At 49.7% G+C, this 15,531-nt stretch overlaps 5 protein-coding genes across 5 annotated transcripts; all 5 read left to right on the top strand.

Annotated features, from left to right (window-relative positions):
- Positions 1-442: 442 nt before the first annotated feature.
- Positions 443-3,553, top strand: P170DRAFT_351738 (PX domain protein; the record flags this gene model as incomplete). The annotated part of the gene is made up of 7 exons (XM_024843887.1): positions 443-554; positions 605-834; positions 896-1,204; positions 1,260-1,911; positions 1,974-2,070; positions 2,126-3,269; positions 3,329-3,553. 7 exons carry the CDS (start codon positions 443-445, stop codon positions 3,551-3,553), a joined length of 2,769 nt encoding a protein of 922 aa, XP_024707957.1.
- A 2,190-nt stretch (positions 3,554-5,743) lies between these two features.
- P170DRAFT_378658 (uncharacterized protein) lies at positions 5,744-7,070 on the top strand. The gene is made up of 2 exons (XM_024845456.1): positions 5,744-5,985; positions 6,055-7,070. Exons 1-2 carry the CDS (start codon positions 5,823-5,825, stop codon positions 6,903-6,905), a joined length of 1,014 nt encoding a protein of 337 aa, XP_024707956.1. The 5' UTR covers positions 5,744-5,822; the 3' UTR covers positions 6,906-7,070.
- Positions 7,071-7,205: 135 nt separating this feature from the next.
- On the top strand, positions 7,206-9,023 carry trm5 (tRNA (guanine) methyltransferase). The gene is made up of 4 exons (XM_024854482.1): positions 7,206-7,601; positions 7,653-7,754; positions 7,822-7,899; positions 7,953-9,023. Exons 1-4 carry the CDS (start codon positions 7,307-7,309, stop codon positions 8,912-8,914), a joined length of 1,437 nt encoding a protein of 478 aa, XP_024707955.1. The 5' UTR covers positions 7,206-7,306; the 3' UTR covers positions 8,915-9,023.
- Positions 9,024-9,478: 455 nt separating this feature from the next.
- On the top strand, positions 9,479-10,156 carry P170DRAFT_352413 (DNA-directed RNA polymerase II subunit RPB4; the record flags this gene model as incomplete). The annotated part of the gene is made up of 3 exons (XM_024843921.1): positions 9,479-9,669; positions 9,773-9,900; positions 10,029-10,156. 3 exons carry the CDS (start codon positions 9,479-9,481, stop codon positions 10,154-10,156), a joined length of 447 nt encoding a protein of 148 aa, XP_024707954.1.
- Positions 10,157-12,816: 2,660 nt separating this feature from the next.
- On the top strand, positions 12,817-15,049 carry P170DRAFT_472540 (putative C6 transcription factor (OTam); the record flags this gene model as incomplete). Its single annotated transcript, XM_024852956.1, has 2 exons — positions 12,817-13,223; positions 13,318-15,049. 2 exons carry the CDS (start codon positions 12,817-12,819, stop codon positions 15,047-15,049), a joined length of 2,139 nt encoding a protein of 712 aa, XP_024707953.1.
- Positions 15,050-15,531: the final 482 nt, after the last annotated feature.

Raw genomic sequence — 15,531 nt, 5'->3', positions numbered from 1 at the left:
AGGTGATGGGTTAGTTAGCGCTGTCTTAGTTACAAAGGGTGAGGAAGAGAAGGTTCGGAGGGGGCAAAGATTAATCTCGAGATCATCGACTTCCCGTGACTGCCCAACTCTCGTCAACGGAATCTCCTCTTCTCTTCTCTTCCTCCTCTCCTTCTCTCCTCCCCACGTCCGATCGGCACCATTTCCCTCTTGCGCTGGGAAATACCAAGAACCAAGAACCAAGAAGCCACCCCAGCATCTTCGTATCTCGGCATTGGTCCGATCAACGTCATTTTCGCATTACGCCACTAGGCAGACGGATTCTGCCCTGTACTCAGGAACCATTCACGGTCGTTTCCAGTCGTTCTCGTGGACTTTTTTTAGATTTCCGTTTTCAATATAAGTTGATGATCCGTCATTCGGGCGACTGGCGTTGAGCGATCGTACGCAGCTGTCGTTCACCATGGCCTCTGAGAACCCTGTCCCGAGCCTCGATGGCCTCTCGGTCGGCCCTCCATCGGACTCCCAAAATATTACCCCGCCAGGTCAAATCCTGACGGGAAAGCAAGAACATTGTTGGTCCTATTGTTTCAAGCGCCCAGCAACGCGTTTCTAACGGCTACAGATCTGAAGCGCGAACTCATCGCACGCCAGGTGCAGAGCGAGATCGCCGAGTTGAACTCACCAACCGCCCTCCGTCGTTTCGGTGCCCCGTTCAAGTCGGAATTCGGCGAAGTCGCTCCTGTGGATTCAGAACTCCCAATCCTCCGTCACATCTTCGTTCACCATGTGCGCAACTTCCCCTTTCTCGACAAGGCCCGCGAAAAGGAGTTTTGGCAGGACAAGTTGCAGGTGGTGCGTTTGGCCCCTTTCCCCTCTTTTCCCCCACCATAGTAGCTGACTTCAAACCAAATAGTTTCTCGAGTCATTTGCGAAGAAAAATGTATCGTCATCGGAAGACCGCTTGGAGGAGACGAAGCGCCGAAAGCTGGCTAGGAAGTGCGAGAAGCTCGTCGAGCTGATGATGGTGTCGGGCATCCCCACCGCATCGGGATATGAAGAGCGGATACAATTTTCGGAAATGGAGGTCGTTGACCGTGGTGCCAATGAATCGGGACTTCTGGTCAATATGCCGGAAGGGAATGCGATCCATGGATGGGACATCAATGTGGCTGCGGTGCGCGTCGCTTCCGTGAGGCGAACAGTGCGGTACCATCAGCATGCGGTGAGCAACCTCAATTTGATTTGCACCATTGACGACGACTAATGTTCGGAACCAGGAATTCATTATTCGCGTGCGGCGGGAAGGGAAGTCTGACCTCTTCGTGGCTCGGCGATATGGCGAATTCTCGAAGCTTCAAAAACGGCTTCAAACCGAATTCCCTGGCAAACCAATGCCTCCTCTGCCGCGCAAGAATAAGACCTCGACATCTTCCAGCTTTTTCTCATCGGCGGATGACGATGCGTCTTCAGTATCCTCGTTGTCCACCCAGAGCACAAGTACCCCGGAAGAAAGCCAAAGCCAAAGCTCAAGCTCAAGAAATTTGACTCCCGGCAACCACAATCTCCGCCGTTCGGTGTCGCGGTCATCTATGAGATCCGCCCTGGGAAAGTCCCCCAAGAGCCCAAGAGCTTCAGGAGAAGTTTCTCGCGAGACTGTTCTATACAGAGAGGAGCAGCGGGTGTCGCTCCGAGCGTTCCTTCGCACTCTATTGCAAAACAAACGAGCGGCCGAATCCAAAGCCCTCGAAGAATTTCTTACTGCTCAACCTGTTGTTCTGAATGAGGAAGAGATGATAGATATGCAAAGGCGAAAAGAAGCAGATGCCATTAGAATAGAGGAGCAGAAGCGTTTCTACGAGATTGCCCGGCAGCGGGCAGCTGAGTTGGATGTTTACATGGAAAACTTCCGTCGAGATATTGTGGAGAGCAGTATGTGCAGCAGCCCGAATATTCGACCATGCTTTTTATTGACATTTCTGTTTCCCTTCTAGATGGCTTGACCAAGCTCTTTTCCGAGATTCGCGAAAAGCCGACAGTCGAGGATCTCAGCCCTCAATACCAGAAATTTGCTGAATGGCTTCGAATTGAGTACGTATCCGATCTGGGTGTGACCATTTTTGATGCGATCGCTAACTAGAGCTAGGGTTGCTGCGACACTCTACCATTTGTTCTTAGCCGAAGACAATTCACCGGAACTGTTTGCGCAGGCTAAGCGGATACACTCTCTTGTCCCGTATACATTGATGAAGAACGTGATCCGTATCGCCAATCCCGCCGCTGTGATGACCGGGGTTCTAGACCTCTTCCTGGCCCAACCCTTTGGGTCGCGGTCTCTCTTGCAGCGCATCTTTTCGATGACTCTGAATGACGGCATCAAGGCATTCCAAAAGTCGATTGACGCGCTGGCCGCCAAGGTTGACGACCCCATTCTCTGCCAAAAGCTGAAGGCGTTCACCGATGCAGACGAGACGGTCAAGAATGAAATCCGTAGCGAAGCGACTATGGAAGACGTGGATCTCATCGTTGCCATTCTCCGCTCTGAATATCTTGTCCCGGAAATTACCACGGAACAAGTCGGAAAAGTATTCAATGCCTATGTTGCTTGGAACTTCGCAGTCGATAATGTTGATCAAGAGATGCAAGAGGGTGCTCAGTGGTTTGCCCACTTGAAACAGCTACTCAAGCTCTACACAAGACAACGAGATAAGGCCATGATGCTGAGCATTGTTGAAGAGCCGGTCACTCTTCAGCTGTTCCGTGATCTCTTCACCATCTTCTATGAGCCTCTTGTGAGAGTGTACAAGTCAGCCAATGTCTACAACAGTATCACCGATTTCGCCCAATTCGCCGATGATGCGATCGCTGTCATTGAGAAGTGCCAGAGACAGGATGTGTCTGCCGATCCCAACCAAACCGTCCAGGCCTTTATCGATCTCTGTGAACGCCATCAGAGCAGTTTCTACAAGTTTGTACACGAGGTCCACTTGCATGACAACGGTCTGTTCGGCTCTTTGATGGCGTGGATAGAAGATATCCTGGAATTCTTGCGCCACGGACCGCAGGGTGGCCGATTGGACATGAACGCCCTCCTGCATGGGGCTAAGGATGTCGGGCAGATTGATAAGGACAAGGCGCTGCAGGAGATCAATGCCTTGATTAAATGGCATGAGGATCGCAAACGCTGGCACCTCAACAAGACCCGGCAAAAGATGGCGGCTGAAGGTACCGGCAATGAGGCATTCCCTGGCAGCGCAACGTTCAGGGGAAGCGATTTCGGATTGGATGAGGTATGTCATCACTTACTTTGGTTGCATGTCTTAAATTATGGTTCTAACTTTCCATATAGGGCGACCTGGAAGATCTCGCCATCTCTGACGATGAATCGGAAAACTCGGAGGAGCTCGACGAGGAGGACGATCTTGACCCCATCAACGCCGAACGAAGACGCCGGGTGAAGCAACAGGATCAACTCCGCCGCACGGCTGGAGAGCCCGTGAAACCGGAAATCCAAGAAATCCTCAAATTGTCGGATTCGTTCAGCATCATGCTGCGGCAGGTTCTTGCAGAATAGAATCGGTAGTTTCCCTGTGATACCCCATCATATATCATCATTCTGTCTGGCTCTTTGTATGCTCTGCATCGCTTTGTTCCCAGAATAGAGACTTCTGTGTATCTCCCTGTTGCTTTTTCTTAGAGAGGAACGAAGACAGTTCAAGATCCCTATAGTTCAATCAATTGATATAGATGATGACATAAGAAGATCACCCAATAAGGTTTGTTGGTTCGGGACGGAAACTAGTCCCCTTCCGGCATCAGAGCCCCTCACTATGCTGACTCAGCCTGTCAAAGTGGTTGTTAACGTATTCGGTAAGCGAGCTGGCCACGTAAGCGAGCTGGCCACCTCACGCGTTTTGACCGCGGTTGAAAACCTCGCTTAATTTAACCACCAACCATGCCTCTAAAAGTATGTTAAAAATCAAGAAATTCAGCTGAGCAAGAGAACAGGATTTTATTAGTAATTTCTGCTTTAAAAAAGAACAAAATCTCTAGTATTTGTGAGGCAGCTTGTGTTTATAATATTTCTTGTTCTACCCTTTAAACCTGATTATATAGTGTTACTATCCGCAGTAAAACACGCGTAAATAGTTATAAAATGACTTAAAATGAAGAGGAATTGCTTATATAATAGATTTTATTATTAGATTAATATAAAGCGCCTTTCTAACCCTCTTATATATAAGAAATAGCCAATATTTTACTTGTTTAGTATAATACTATACTAATCTAATTAGTTAGAAAAAAATAAATATATAATTTTATTAAATGACAAGATCGCTTAAAGACTCGCTATACTTGATATTATAATTATTAGCGCGCTAAATATAAAGATCCTAAGATTATTAGGGAGTGGTTTAATTATATATAAATTATAATAATATAACACAGGATTATACAAAAAGATATCTATAATTTTAATAAAACTGGTTTTATTATAGGCCTAGTAGCTACTGCTTAGATAGTTACTAGAGCTAATTATTATAAAAAAGTTTTTTTTGTGCAGCCAGATAATCAAGAATAAATTACTTTAATTAAGTGTATTAACTTTACCGGTTAAGCGCTTTCTTTATATATAATTTTTAAAAGCAAGATCTATATAGAAGGTTGGTATTAAGATATTACACTCCCACGTGATAGTAGGATTGAGGTTAGTCCTAATAAATAGACTATAAATAAGATAGGCCTTCACTGGCTTAAAAATCTTTTTATTCTGATTATTACTGGTTGTATAACTAGAAAATATTGACTTCTTATTTTTAACAGTTATAATAGTTATCTTACACCTTAATTTAATTAGCTATACAGTAAAAATAATATTATTCTTATTTATATATCTGTATATTTATTATATTTATTATAGTCTCTAGATATTAGCTGCTTCTTACCTCTAAAGCAGGCATATAGTAATTTAGTAGAGAAATAAGCATACTTAGGAATTAGCTAAATTAATAAGCTTGATTTCTTAAAGATCTTTCCACAAGCTCGCGAATATGTTTTTTAAGCAAATACTATTTAAAATAATTTTACAGGCACTAGTTTAATTTTATTAAATCTAGATAAAGTACTCAGTCAGCTAAATATTTAATTAAAGATCTCTATACCACTAGGTAGTTGATTAATTAATATAGCTCTAAAAACGCCTTATATAACTAGGCAGCTTGAAAAGCAGGCATCTACTGTGAAGCAGCTACTTAAAATATATACATAGAGTCCTTTATTTTTGCTAGAGACGCAGTTTAATAAGCTTATTAAAGATTATAAATTATATTTTAATAAACTTATTCTTGCGCGTGAAGAAATATATAAATTATATACTACTAATATAAAAAAACTTTTAAAAAAAAGTACTCTATTAAACAGTTAACTTTTATAGAGGGACTAGCTATTCAAGAGGGCCTAAAATAGTTCTAGTGTAAGAATTAGATTAATAAAGCTTAAAATACACTTCCTCTAGATCCTGTAGTGCTTACAGATAGGCCACGCGTACGAGCGCCCCTGTAATGTAATAATTATTATATTCTAGGATATAAACGATTATAATGTCCTAATTATGTTTCTAATTAATTTTTATATAGAAATGTAATTATTTAATTAGTAAAAGCCCAGTATTTGGCCTGTGGGCAGGAATTACAGCAGAGGTGGCTAGCTTGCTTATGTGGCCAGCTCGCTTACCGAATACGTTACTATGGCGACATCAATCAGTCCAGCGTATCTCAGTACTGGACGCTGCGGCGCTCTCCTGGATAGCACTATGTGCTTCTTTCTGAGGTCATCATCCCAATATGCTGTCTCCGCATAAGTCTCCTTCCAAGGGCCTGTCCCCGCGTACCTCTGCGCCATTGCGGGGTCTCTTCGCCGATGGAGTCTGGCGTTGTGACTGCCCCGGACGCCCCCCTGCGGTCAAGTTGCAGACCAAGAACCATGGGGTAAACCATGGAAAAAGATGTAATGTCCCCTTTTACTTCCTCTGGTAGTAGAATGCGATTCCCCAGAAACGACTAATACATCGCGCAGTTTACACATGCCAGAAACGCCCTTCAGACCAATGCCGATTCTTCCTCTGGGAAACCGATGCCCAGCTTCGTGAAGGAAGAGCCGTCCTATCTAACTCCCGCACCGAGCCTCTGAATCCGCAAACCCCCTCGAAACCATCCGGTTATGGAAGAGGCGGGCTTCTCACGCCGCAGACCGAGCGACCGTTCCGCGCGGCGCCCGCCGTGGGATCCGCATCACAAGCGCCACCGCAGAGCGCGAAGGCCAAAATGATGACAGAGGATACGGACGAGTTCGAATGGGATGATCCGTTCGCTGAGTCGCCTGAGAGGTCTTTCGGCAAGCCGCGCCAGCTCGACTTCGGCTCCGCTGCTAGCTCCAGCTCGACCCTGGGGGATTTGAGTCCCCGGAAGGCCGCCCGGACGGATTCCTTCACCTCGCCTGGAAAACGCAAGCTCTCGGACATGCAGAACGATGCCCCGGAAACTCCGACGTCAGTGTGGTCATCGAGATCCGAATCATGGCGGTTACCGCCCCCGTCGGCGGAGCTGTGCATGACCCCCACGCCGAGTAAATATCGCAATGCGCTATCCGGGGATCCGCGCGCGGGACCGTCAGACCTTGCGCTGGAGGTGGTGAAGATACTCGAAAGCCATAATGCTGTTCTCCCTCGTCGTGCTCAGGAGGAAGTGACCGAACTGTTGAACAAACATGATCTGAAAACGAAGGGGATCATCCGCGGGCGGGAGATCTCCTGGGAACAAATAAAGAAAAATAGGGAGGAAATCAAACGGCTTCATGAGAGAATTGCAGTCTTGGAGAGTCAGCGGGACCTGGACCAGAAATTGCTGAATGAGCTGAGTAAGGGATAGAAGCTGGCTTCTGGAAATATGTTGCTGTACTTCGGATGGCGAATTTGGTAAATTTTGGGCGAGCGATTGTTATTTTTTCGTGCAGATATTGTTTGTTATCCCAGAATGCAGGATGGCATTAGATGTAGCGGTAGTTACCTAACAATAATTAAGAATGAGAAGACGATCACCCACAGTCATATTCAATCTAGACTTCAAAAATTCCAAACCGATGGCCATACTTTGGATCTAGATCCGATCTTATCAAGCCCTGTCACGTGCCGATAAAATCGCGAACCGGAACGCAAACTCTCCAGAGAAAAAACCCCACGCTATGATCAAATAATGCCCAGATACCCCAGCTTCTTATAAACCGCCTCAACCCGACCTGTTCGTCTCTTCGAACCGAACCACCACAGTCCATGGCCCCCCAAAGCGGCCCCGAGCCCTCGAATCCGCCGAACAGCGCTCTCCCCACCATGTTTCGGCCACCCGTGAATCGTGCGATGCGAGCGCTGGACCGATCGTTTTTCAAGAAGACACTACCACTCTCGGCGGCCACGGTGTTCAAGAATTCGGATATCTCGAAGGTGCGCGGCGCGCTGTACAAGAGCCAGGAGCTGCTGGACGCGCCGAGATTGAATATTATTCGCGAGGTGAAAGTTGATGACGCCGTGAAGAAGTGCTTGCTGTTGAAGGATGGGGTGAAGCATGATGGTGGGTCATAATTGAATTGGGACCGTTGGAGTAGGCGCTGATCTGATGTAGATGCTGCAACCTGGTCGCCGACGCTCAGTGAGCTCGTGGAGAAGGGGACGGTTGCTATGCGAGGTTATGATTTGAACTTGGATTATGATTATTGGACATATGGTGAGTGTCATTCTAATGTGGGAAGGGGGAGTTATGGAAGGAAATCTGAGGCTGACTGTCTATATAGCCGATATTATAGCTGCTATATTACCGGAGGACATGCTGCAGGAATTCCCGCAGGGATTTACGCAAGTTGGCCATGTTTGTATGTCCCCCTACCAATGACGCGGCAATATGGCTTTAGCTGACGTGACATAGCGCACCTTAACCTCCGAGAACAATATCTTCCTTATAAAACCATTATTGCCCAGGTTATTTTGGATAAAAACGTGAACATCAAGACGGTGATTAGAAAGACGGAAGACGTGGGCGCACAAAGCCAGTTCCGCACTTTCCCCTTCGAGGTGCTGGCGGGCGAGAACAACATGAATGTTGTTCAGAACGAGCAGGATTGCGAGTTTCATTTCGACTACTCGCGAGTGTACTGGAACAGTCGTCTGGAGACCGAGCACCGTCGACTGGTGCAGAAGTTCCGTCCCGGCGAAATGGTCTGCGATGTCATGGCCGGCGTTGGCCCCTTCGCGGTCCCTGCTGGCAAGAAAAAGATCTTTGTCTGGGCCAATGACCTCAACCCGCACGGATATGAAGTGATGCAGGATGCAGTGAAGAGGAACCGCGTGGAACAATTTGTGACTCCGTTCAACCAGGACGGCAGGGACTTCATCCGCTGGTCTGCCAAGGAGCTTTTGGAAAGAGGACCCCTGGAAGTGGCCCTGCCACACAAGCGCAGAGAGAAGAGGGGTGCCAGGAAGGAGGAACAACCCGCTATGCCTCCTCCGGAAGTCATGACCCGTCCAACGGTCTTTGATCACTACGTGATGAATCTACCTGCCATTGCTCTGGAATTCCTCGATGCGTTCCCCGGGGTCTACGCCGGAAAGGAGTCGCTGTTTGCGCCCCACACATCGCAGGCTCTTCCCATGGTCCACGTTTACTGTTTCTCCGGCCATTCGGAAGATGAGTCGGATGACCATGCCGACATCTGCAAGCGCATTACTGAACGCATTGGGTTCCCTGTCAATTTGGAGGACCGAGTAGGAGGTAGCGGGAACCAGGAGCTGGAGCTCTCTATTCACAACGTGAGACTGGTCAGCCCCAACAAACAGATGTTTTGCGCCAGCTTCCGTCTGCCCAAGGAGGTTGCATTCCGAACGGTATAGATCGCAAGGCCTTGTTGTACAGGACGGTTGCATAGCATGAGGCGTTTAGGTCATGATATACTATGAAAATTCTGGATAGAAAAATCGTTTATTTTTGAATTGATACCCTCTTCGCTCAGTTTTACTCTATACGCAGAGTGCTCTAGGATACTACAATGGAACTCCGCAGTATAGTTATAATTGCCGGGATTCCTCTATCACTTCTGGTGTGCTGGGCCTGATTTTTCACTGAATATCACATATATTAAAGGCAGCTAATTACCTGGAATATGGAGATATAACGAGATCAAACAAAGAATTTCATGCGCCATGCCTGAAATTGCTTGATAGTACCAAAGGCGGTGGAATATTCACCGCCTTACAACTGCCAGGGCCAAACTTCATTGAGAGAGTTTTCCCGTGCCGTGCGGCCTCGACATTCAACGTCCAGCAACATTGGCCCTGTCGACTCGAATTCCTCAAGACAAAATATACATAGAGTGTCATCGAGCGCCCCACCGCCGCCAATCGAAACTAAATACCGGATCCCGGAGAAAGTGCGCAGACTTGTCCCACGACTTCAAAATGAGCGTCCAGCTACCCCCGGCCACCCATCGCAAGCGCGCCTTGCCCCAGGGCGAACTCGAGGCCGCCTCGACGCTCAAGCTCGGCGCGGACCAGAACACGCATACGCTGTCGCTGTCCGAAGCGCGTCTCGTCATCAACAAGGTGCTGGAAAATAAACGAAGGGGGGGCAAGAAATACGAGGAGCCCGAGTGAGTTCTACAACAGCTGCGGAATGCGGGCAGGCGTCTTTGTGACGCACACTCCATAACCAGAGGAATGACCCATGCTTACACATGCGTCGCTGCATTGCAGAAACCTTACCAAAACCTTGGACTACTTGGAGGTCTTCGCTCGCTTCAAGGACGAGGAGAACATCAAGGCCGTTGAGCGACTGCTGAATTCGCATACCGAGTTGGAGATGTTCGAACGGTCTCAGTTGGGTATGATTCTTTTTTTTTTTCTTTCTTTTTTTTGGGCTGGTCCTGCTTTCGCCCTCTCTTTGTTGATTCGTCTTTGTCTTTCTTCCCCTCGTAATCACATGCCAGAGGCTAGTCTAACGCCGTACCAGGGAGTTTGTGCTGCGACAACGCCGAAGAAGCCAAGTCACTCATTCCTAGTTTGCAGCACAAAATCTCCGATGGGGATCTGCAAGAACTTCTGGATGAGTTGACCAAGCTGCGGAATTTCACCGAGTAAGCTGTTGACAAGTTATATTGTGTCATCTATTGCTTGGCGGCTTGGCCTTCTTTTCTTTTTTTTAAATCTGGTTTCCTTTGGTGACATTTTTTGTCTCATTTTCAACGACGGCTTCAGCCTCGTATAGCATGGAGTTCTGGGATTTAATCGGGCATCTGAGAGAAATTGCATTCCGAGATCAGCAGGCGACGGATATCATAGAAAGGGTCGCGCGTTGCACAGGATTCTCTAAAAAAAAATGGAAAAGAGAAGCTTCAAAAAAGGAAAAGGGAGAAAACACAAATTAGAAAACCGAGACTCGGGAGTGGCTGCATGAGACGAAAAATGCCTCGACTCGTGATGACGAAGAGAGGTGACACTGCGTTCCGTCAAAGCATGTGGTTATGCTCAGTGGAAAGTCGCCATGATACAGCAGGCTGCGAAAGCAAGGGATTTGATAATGATAAAGACGATGTAGATATTAATTGGACTAGGACGACGTCGTCTGAACAGCGGACATGCGCATGAGATGCATGATTACCATTTGCATTAAGTAATGAGATCTCGGTAAGGGGGCAAGACATCTGGTGGTACATGCCAATATGGTGCTATGGATGCATCGCAGAGGCGAGGTACTACCTAACAGGGAGTGTCTATGCGGCAGTCCCGAGCGTGCCACCTTCATTTAGGCATCGAAGCTCCGGCCAGTATCCATTATATAACATCTATTCCGCGCGGGACTCTCATTGGAAGTATATCGAAAGGCATTGTCTGGGCAGTGAGCTCCGTCGGCGGTAGGGAAATTGAAATAGATTGGCATCCAGCACTGGTCCGGAGAGGGATCGACTCTCCGAGGCACCCCGTTCTGAGTTTCCCGTCCCTCCCTCAGCGGAAAGACGGGGGAGATGAATCATGATTTGGTCATAGCGAGGGAACTAACGTTTGCTACTCCGTAGTCTTCATCTCCAGGATTCATGGAAAAGTGCCAGAGGTGGGGCTCTGCTGGGAGTTTTTATTTGCATTTTTTTTTTTTAAACGACGGGATTCTCAGATTCTCATTAGGTAGGTTATTATAAATTTATAATGGGATTAGCATTCGGTATTATCCAAGCAGTGCTGCCCAAGGACGGATGGCCAATGGGAGGGGAGGAGATTAGCTCGCAGGACTCAGCAGGAACTGCCCCTAGGGCCAGTCTGCTCCGGTGGTATTCATGGAATTCACCCACATGGAGCGGCCTGGGAGGCTGTGGGGAAAGCCGCCGGCTGCAGGGCCGATCCCCGTTGCCGGTTCTGCTCTACGCCAGATTGGCTGGACGCGAGCTGATGTGATTGGCTCCGGGGGTGGTGTTATCGACGGGCGGTGATTGGTGGAGAGATGAGTAATCAGTGCTCGCTTCCATCCATTAGCATTACTTACCTAGGCAGGTATGGAATCGCCTGAGCTTTGTTCGTCAGGATCTTACAGGACTAGTGCGGATGCCGACAGACTGGTCTTTGTTCTCTTTTTCTGACTTTACTTCTGCGGCTTCGTCTGAGGATGTGAACCTCTCGACAGAGTACCGTGTCCATCCATGGTCCTCGCAACGAGACTCCTGCCATCCTCATTAATCAGTCGATCCACCGCCCTTTGCCAGTACGTAATACCAAGCCCCAGCTCGGCCGCCATCAGATCGCAGACCCAATCAGCTGGGCGAGGCTTATCTTGAACCGCAGCAGGAACCAAAGCTGTGGTTGTGCATGACGTCCAACCGCTGCATATCTGTTACGTGTGGGAAATCCTTCTTGTGCTGGGAGTCGGGAAGGTTGGCTTGCTGATCCGGACTCTGTTGCTCGAAGCTCCGGAGATTTCTCTTATTGATCCTGATGACTGTTCGCTTGCGCCGGATTATAATGGCAATGGATTCATTCTTTCGTCCATTCATGCCCCCGTCCTTCTTTTTTTTCGTTCCTTCCTTACCTTTTCCCTCTAGCTGGTCATCTTTCTTGCTGCTCAGTCCCGGCTCCAAGGCATGACCCGTTCGGTAGGCGGACTGTAGGCGGTTGTTGATCTCGCGCCGCGCAGCAGAAGCGCATCTCGACCCGAATCCACCGCCGGTTTCTTTTGTCAAATCGTATTATCTTTATCATTGCGCCGAGACTCCTCCCCGATTCGCCTGGCTCCGGTTCCGCTGTGATCGGTGGTCCGTGATCTCTGTACTCCCCGACTGGCCTGCTTTTCTTCCCTATCGACGGTGCCATCTGCTGGCCTCGTTGCGCCTGCCTCGCCCTGATAAGCTTCTCCGCTGCGGTTCGCACGTCCATTCAGCCCCCTGGCCGTTTCCAATCGGCCGGCCGGTCATTGGTCCAGTCCTCTGCCCTCTCCTGCCCGCTTCGTCCAGGGTCGAGCTCAACCCCAGATATTCCTCATTGTTTCCTGATCCTCGTCATATCTCGGGGTTTTAGTTGCCCTCCTGGCCTGCTCTCCTTCCTCCTTTAGCCCATTGCGGAGTTCCTTGGCGGACTTTCCGATCATCCCCGTTCCTTTACGTGACCGAAAATCCCGTCGCGATTGCAGAAGGCCCCTATCATATCGTCATCCCGGGTTACCTTTGTGAGGAATCAAGTCTCCTATCTCCCTCCCACCCCCAATCTTACCCTCTGCATTATCTATCGGGGTTGCATCCGTCTGCGTCGGCTTCTGAATGGCTGCCGTTATCACTCTTCAGTCGTCCTCGACGACGGGGCCAACGGCTGCCTCGACGGCCTCTTTTCAGCAGCCGTCTTCTGATCATATCATCCGGCCCCGGGTACCCTCTCACCAGCAGCCCGGTTCGACTTCCACGCCACTTTCTCCATCCGCATCAATTGGTGCCCTTCCCCGTGTCCCCGTCTCCGGTCGGGATGGCCCCAGCTGCGACGCCTGTCTCCGCAGAAAGAGCCGGTGTGCTATGAACGAAATGGTGAAAAAGTGCTATTCGTGCGATTTCCATCGGCAGGATTGCACCTTTACCCTGTCTGCGGTGGCCAGCCGCCCTGGTACCGCCGACTTGCAGTCCAAGAAGCGAAAGTTGGACGATTCCGCCCCGGACGATGTAGAATTCTCCAAGAGGTACGGTTTGAGCCTCGAAGTGGACATTCCCAGTCCGATTTCGGACATTGCATATAGATAGACGTGGGAACGCTAATCTTGTCCCCGCTGACAGGCAATCAACCGTCCCCCCAGTTTCCAAACCTGAACTTTCTCGTGCACCCTTGAACGGCCACCCTCGAATCACGTCAGGGTATTGGCATCAGCAAACCCAGCATATCGGTTTGACTACCGAACTGGAACCCACTCTTCTCGAATATCTCCCCTTGGATCAGAACCTTGAAGGATCTGTCGCCTCGTCCCGCGTCCGGAAATTCGCTGACGACGGGACCTTCATGCGGGTGATAAACACCCTCTCCCAAGCGGGCGTACCGCCGCCCCCTCCCTTGGATGCCATTGAAAGCTTGATCGCTCCCTACGGCTTGACCCTGATCGACAAATTCTTCGAAAATGTTCACCCGACCTTCCCAATCCTCATGGAGGACACCTTCCGCCAGTCGTACCGCTCCCGGCAAGGCATGTCCCCTCTCCTTCTCTGTGCCGTCTATGTGTTGGCCTTGAAGTTTGTGGACGTAGGCCCGGCCTCCCAAGCCGCTCGACGGCCCGATGCCAGCCGCCTGGAAAGCACGGCCCTTAGACTGCTCAACGAGTCGTTGCCTCACCCGTCCATCTCGACCATCCAGGCGGGTTTGCTGCTCATGGAAAAGTCCACCATCGCTACCTCTGCATTGAATGCCCAATTGGTCACTGCCGGGTTCGAACTCGGCCTGCACCAGGACTGCTCGGAATGGAGGATGGAAACCTGGGAGAAGGGTCTCCGCAAGCGCCTGGCTTGGGCCCTCTACATGCAAGATAAATGGTCCGCGCTGGTACACGGACGCCCGTCCCACATATTCTCTTTCAATTGGACGGTGCAGGACCTGGTGGAGCAGGATTTCACCGATGCATTCCCATCGCCATCGACTCAGTCAGACGATGCACCCGTGGGCCACGGTCCCCTATATTTCTGCCACATGGTGGCCCTAACGACCATCCTTTCCGACATCCTGGACCGCTTCTACACCTTGCAGGCAATCAAGGAGTTCAAATCGGCTGGAAACAGCCGTACCCGGATGATCCTGGAACGCGCCAAACCCGCACAGATCCGCCTCAAGGAGTGGTTTGGACGCCTGCCTCCCCAATTGAAGATGGAGTCGGGTGGCGACCTTTTCGAAACGATTAACGAGGACAACGCGCGCAACGGAGCGTTGCACCTGTCGTATTTCGCCACGGAAATCACCCTTCACCGGTGCATCGTGCGGTCTCTCGACCCGGAGACGGCGGATGCCTACCTATCTCACATTTGCCGTTCCGCCGCTAAAACGCGATTGATTTCGGCGATGGACTTTGTTAATCGTCTCCGACCGCCGCATCTCCGCTCCTTCTGGCCTGCTGCATCGCGCACAAACTTTGCCTTGATTGGATCCTTCGGGGTACTCCTGCGCGTCACGGCCCCTACGAAGGAGGAGGGCGAGTTCTACCGTCTCCGGCTGTGCGAATACCGCTGGACATTGAGCGTCAGTAAGAAGAACGCCGAGTTCCTGGAATTCGCCCTCGACAGCCTGGACCAAGCCACCAATCTCGACCAGCACGTCCCCGAGAAACCGGGCATTGACGAGCTGATGACGAGTGCGGCGAAGCCGATCACCACGACCCAGCCGCGGATCACGTCCGCAACGCAGCTGGAGGATTCGATCCTCGAAATCGAACCGCGAGGCGGCACCTCGTCTGTGATCTCGGGACTCGCATCCCCCGCGACCTCGATCAGCGACGAGAGTCTCCACGACGCCCCGATTCCGCCCTTATAATCCGAACATACATACCTCTACACCTTACCACCACCTTTTACATCGAGACGACTGTCTCCTGTCCTCGACACTCCTCCTTGATGCCGTTTTATGACTTCCACCGTTTTGTTTTCTAGATTCCGGCGCATTGTTTCGAGGTCGCGCGCTTGATACCTTGTTGGATTTCTGGGGATTTTCATGACTGATTGATTGATCGCATGCTTGTTTCGTTTGTCGGCGTTATGAATAATTCCTGGGATGGATGAATGATTATTTGTACGCATGTATATATGGGATATTTGTTCTTATGACGGATGGATATAGACTGGATTCGGCGATCGGATAGAAGAATGAATAATGATCTGATTCAAGACGAAGCCCATTTGGCAGGGTCACTGGCGATTTATAGGCAATCGAGGGGCAGGATGTGTTCCTCATTTTGCGCGGCCATAACGCAATCCGAAGTGGTGATTCCCCGTCAAATGGCACAATCTACGTCACAT

The sequence above is a fragment of the Aspergillus steynii genome (genome assembly GCF_002849105.1).
Source record: "Aspergillus steynii IBT 23096 chromosome Unknown P170scaffold_2, whole genome shotgun sequence".
Taxonomy (NCBI): Eukaryota; Fungi; Ascomycota; class Eurotiomycetes; order Eurotiales; family Aspergillaceae; genus Aspergillus; species Aspergillus steynii.
This window is presented reverse-complemented; position numbering and strand designations above follow the sequence as displayed.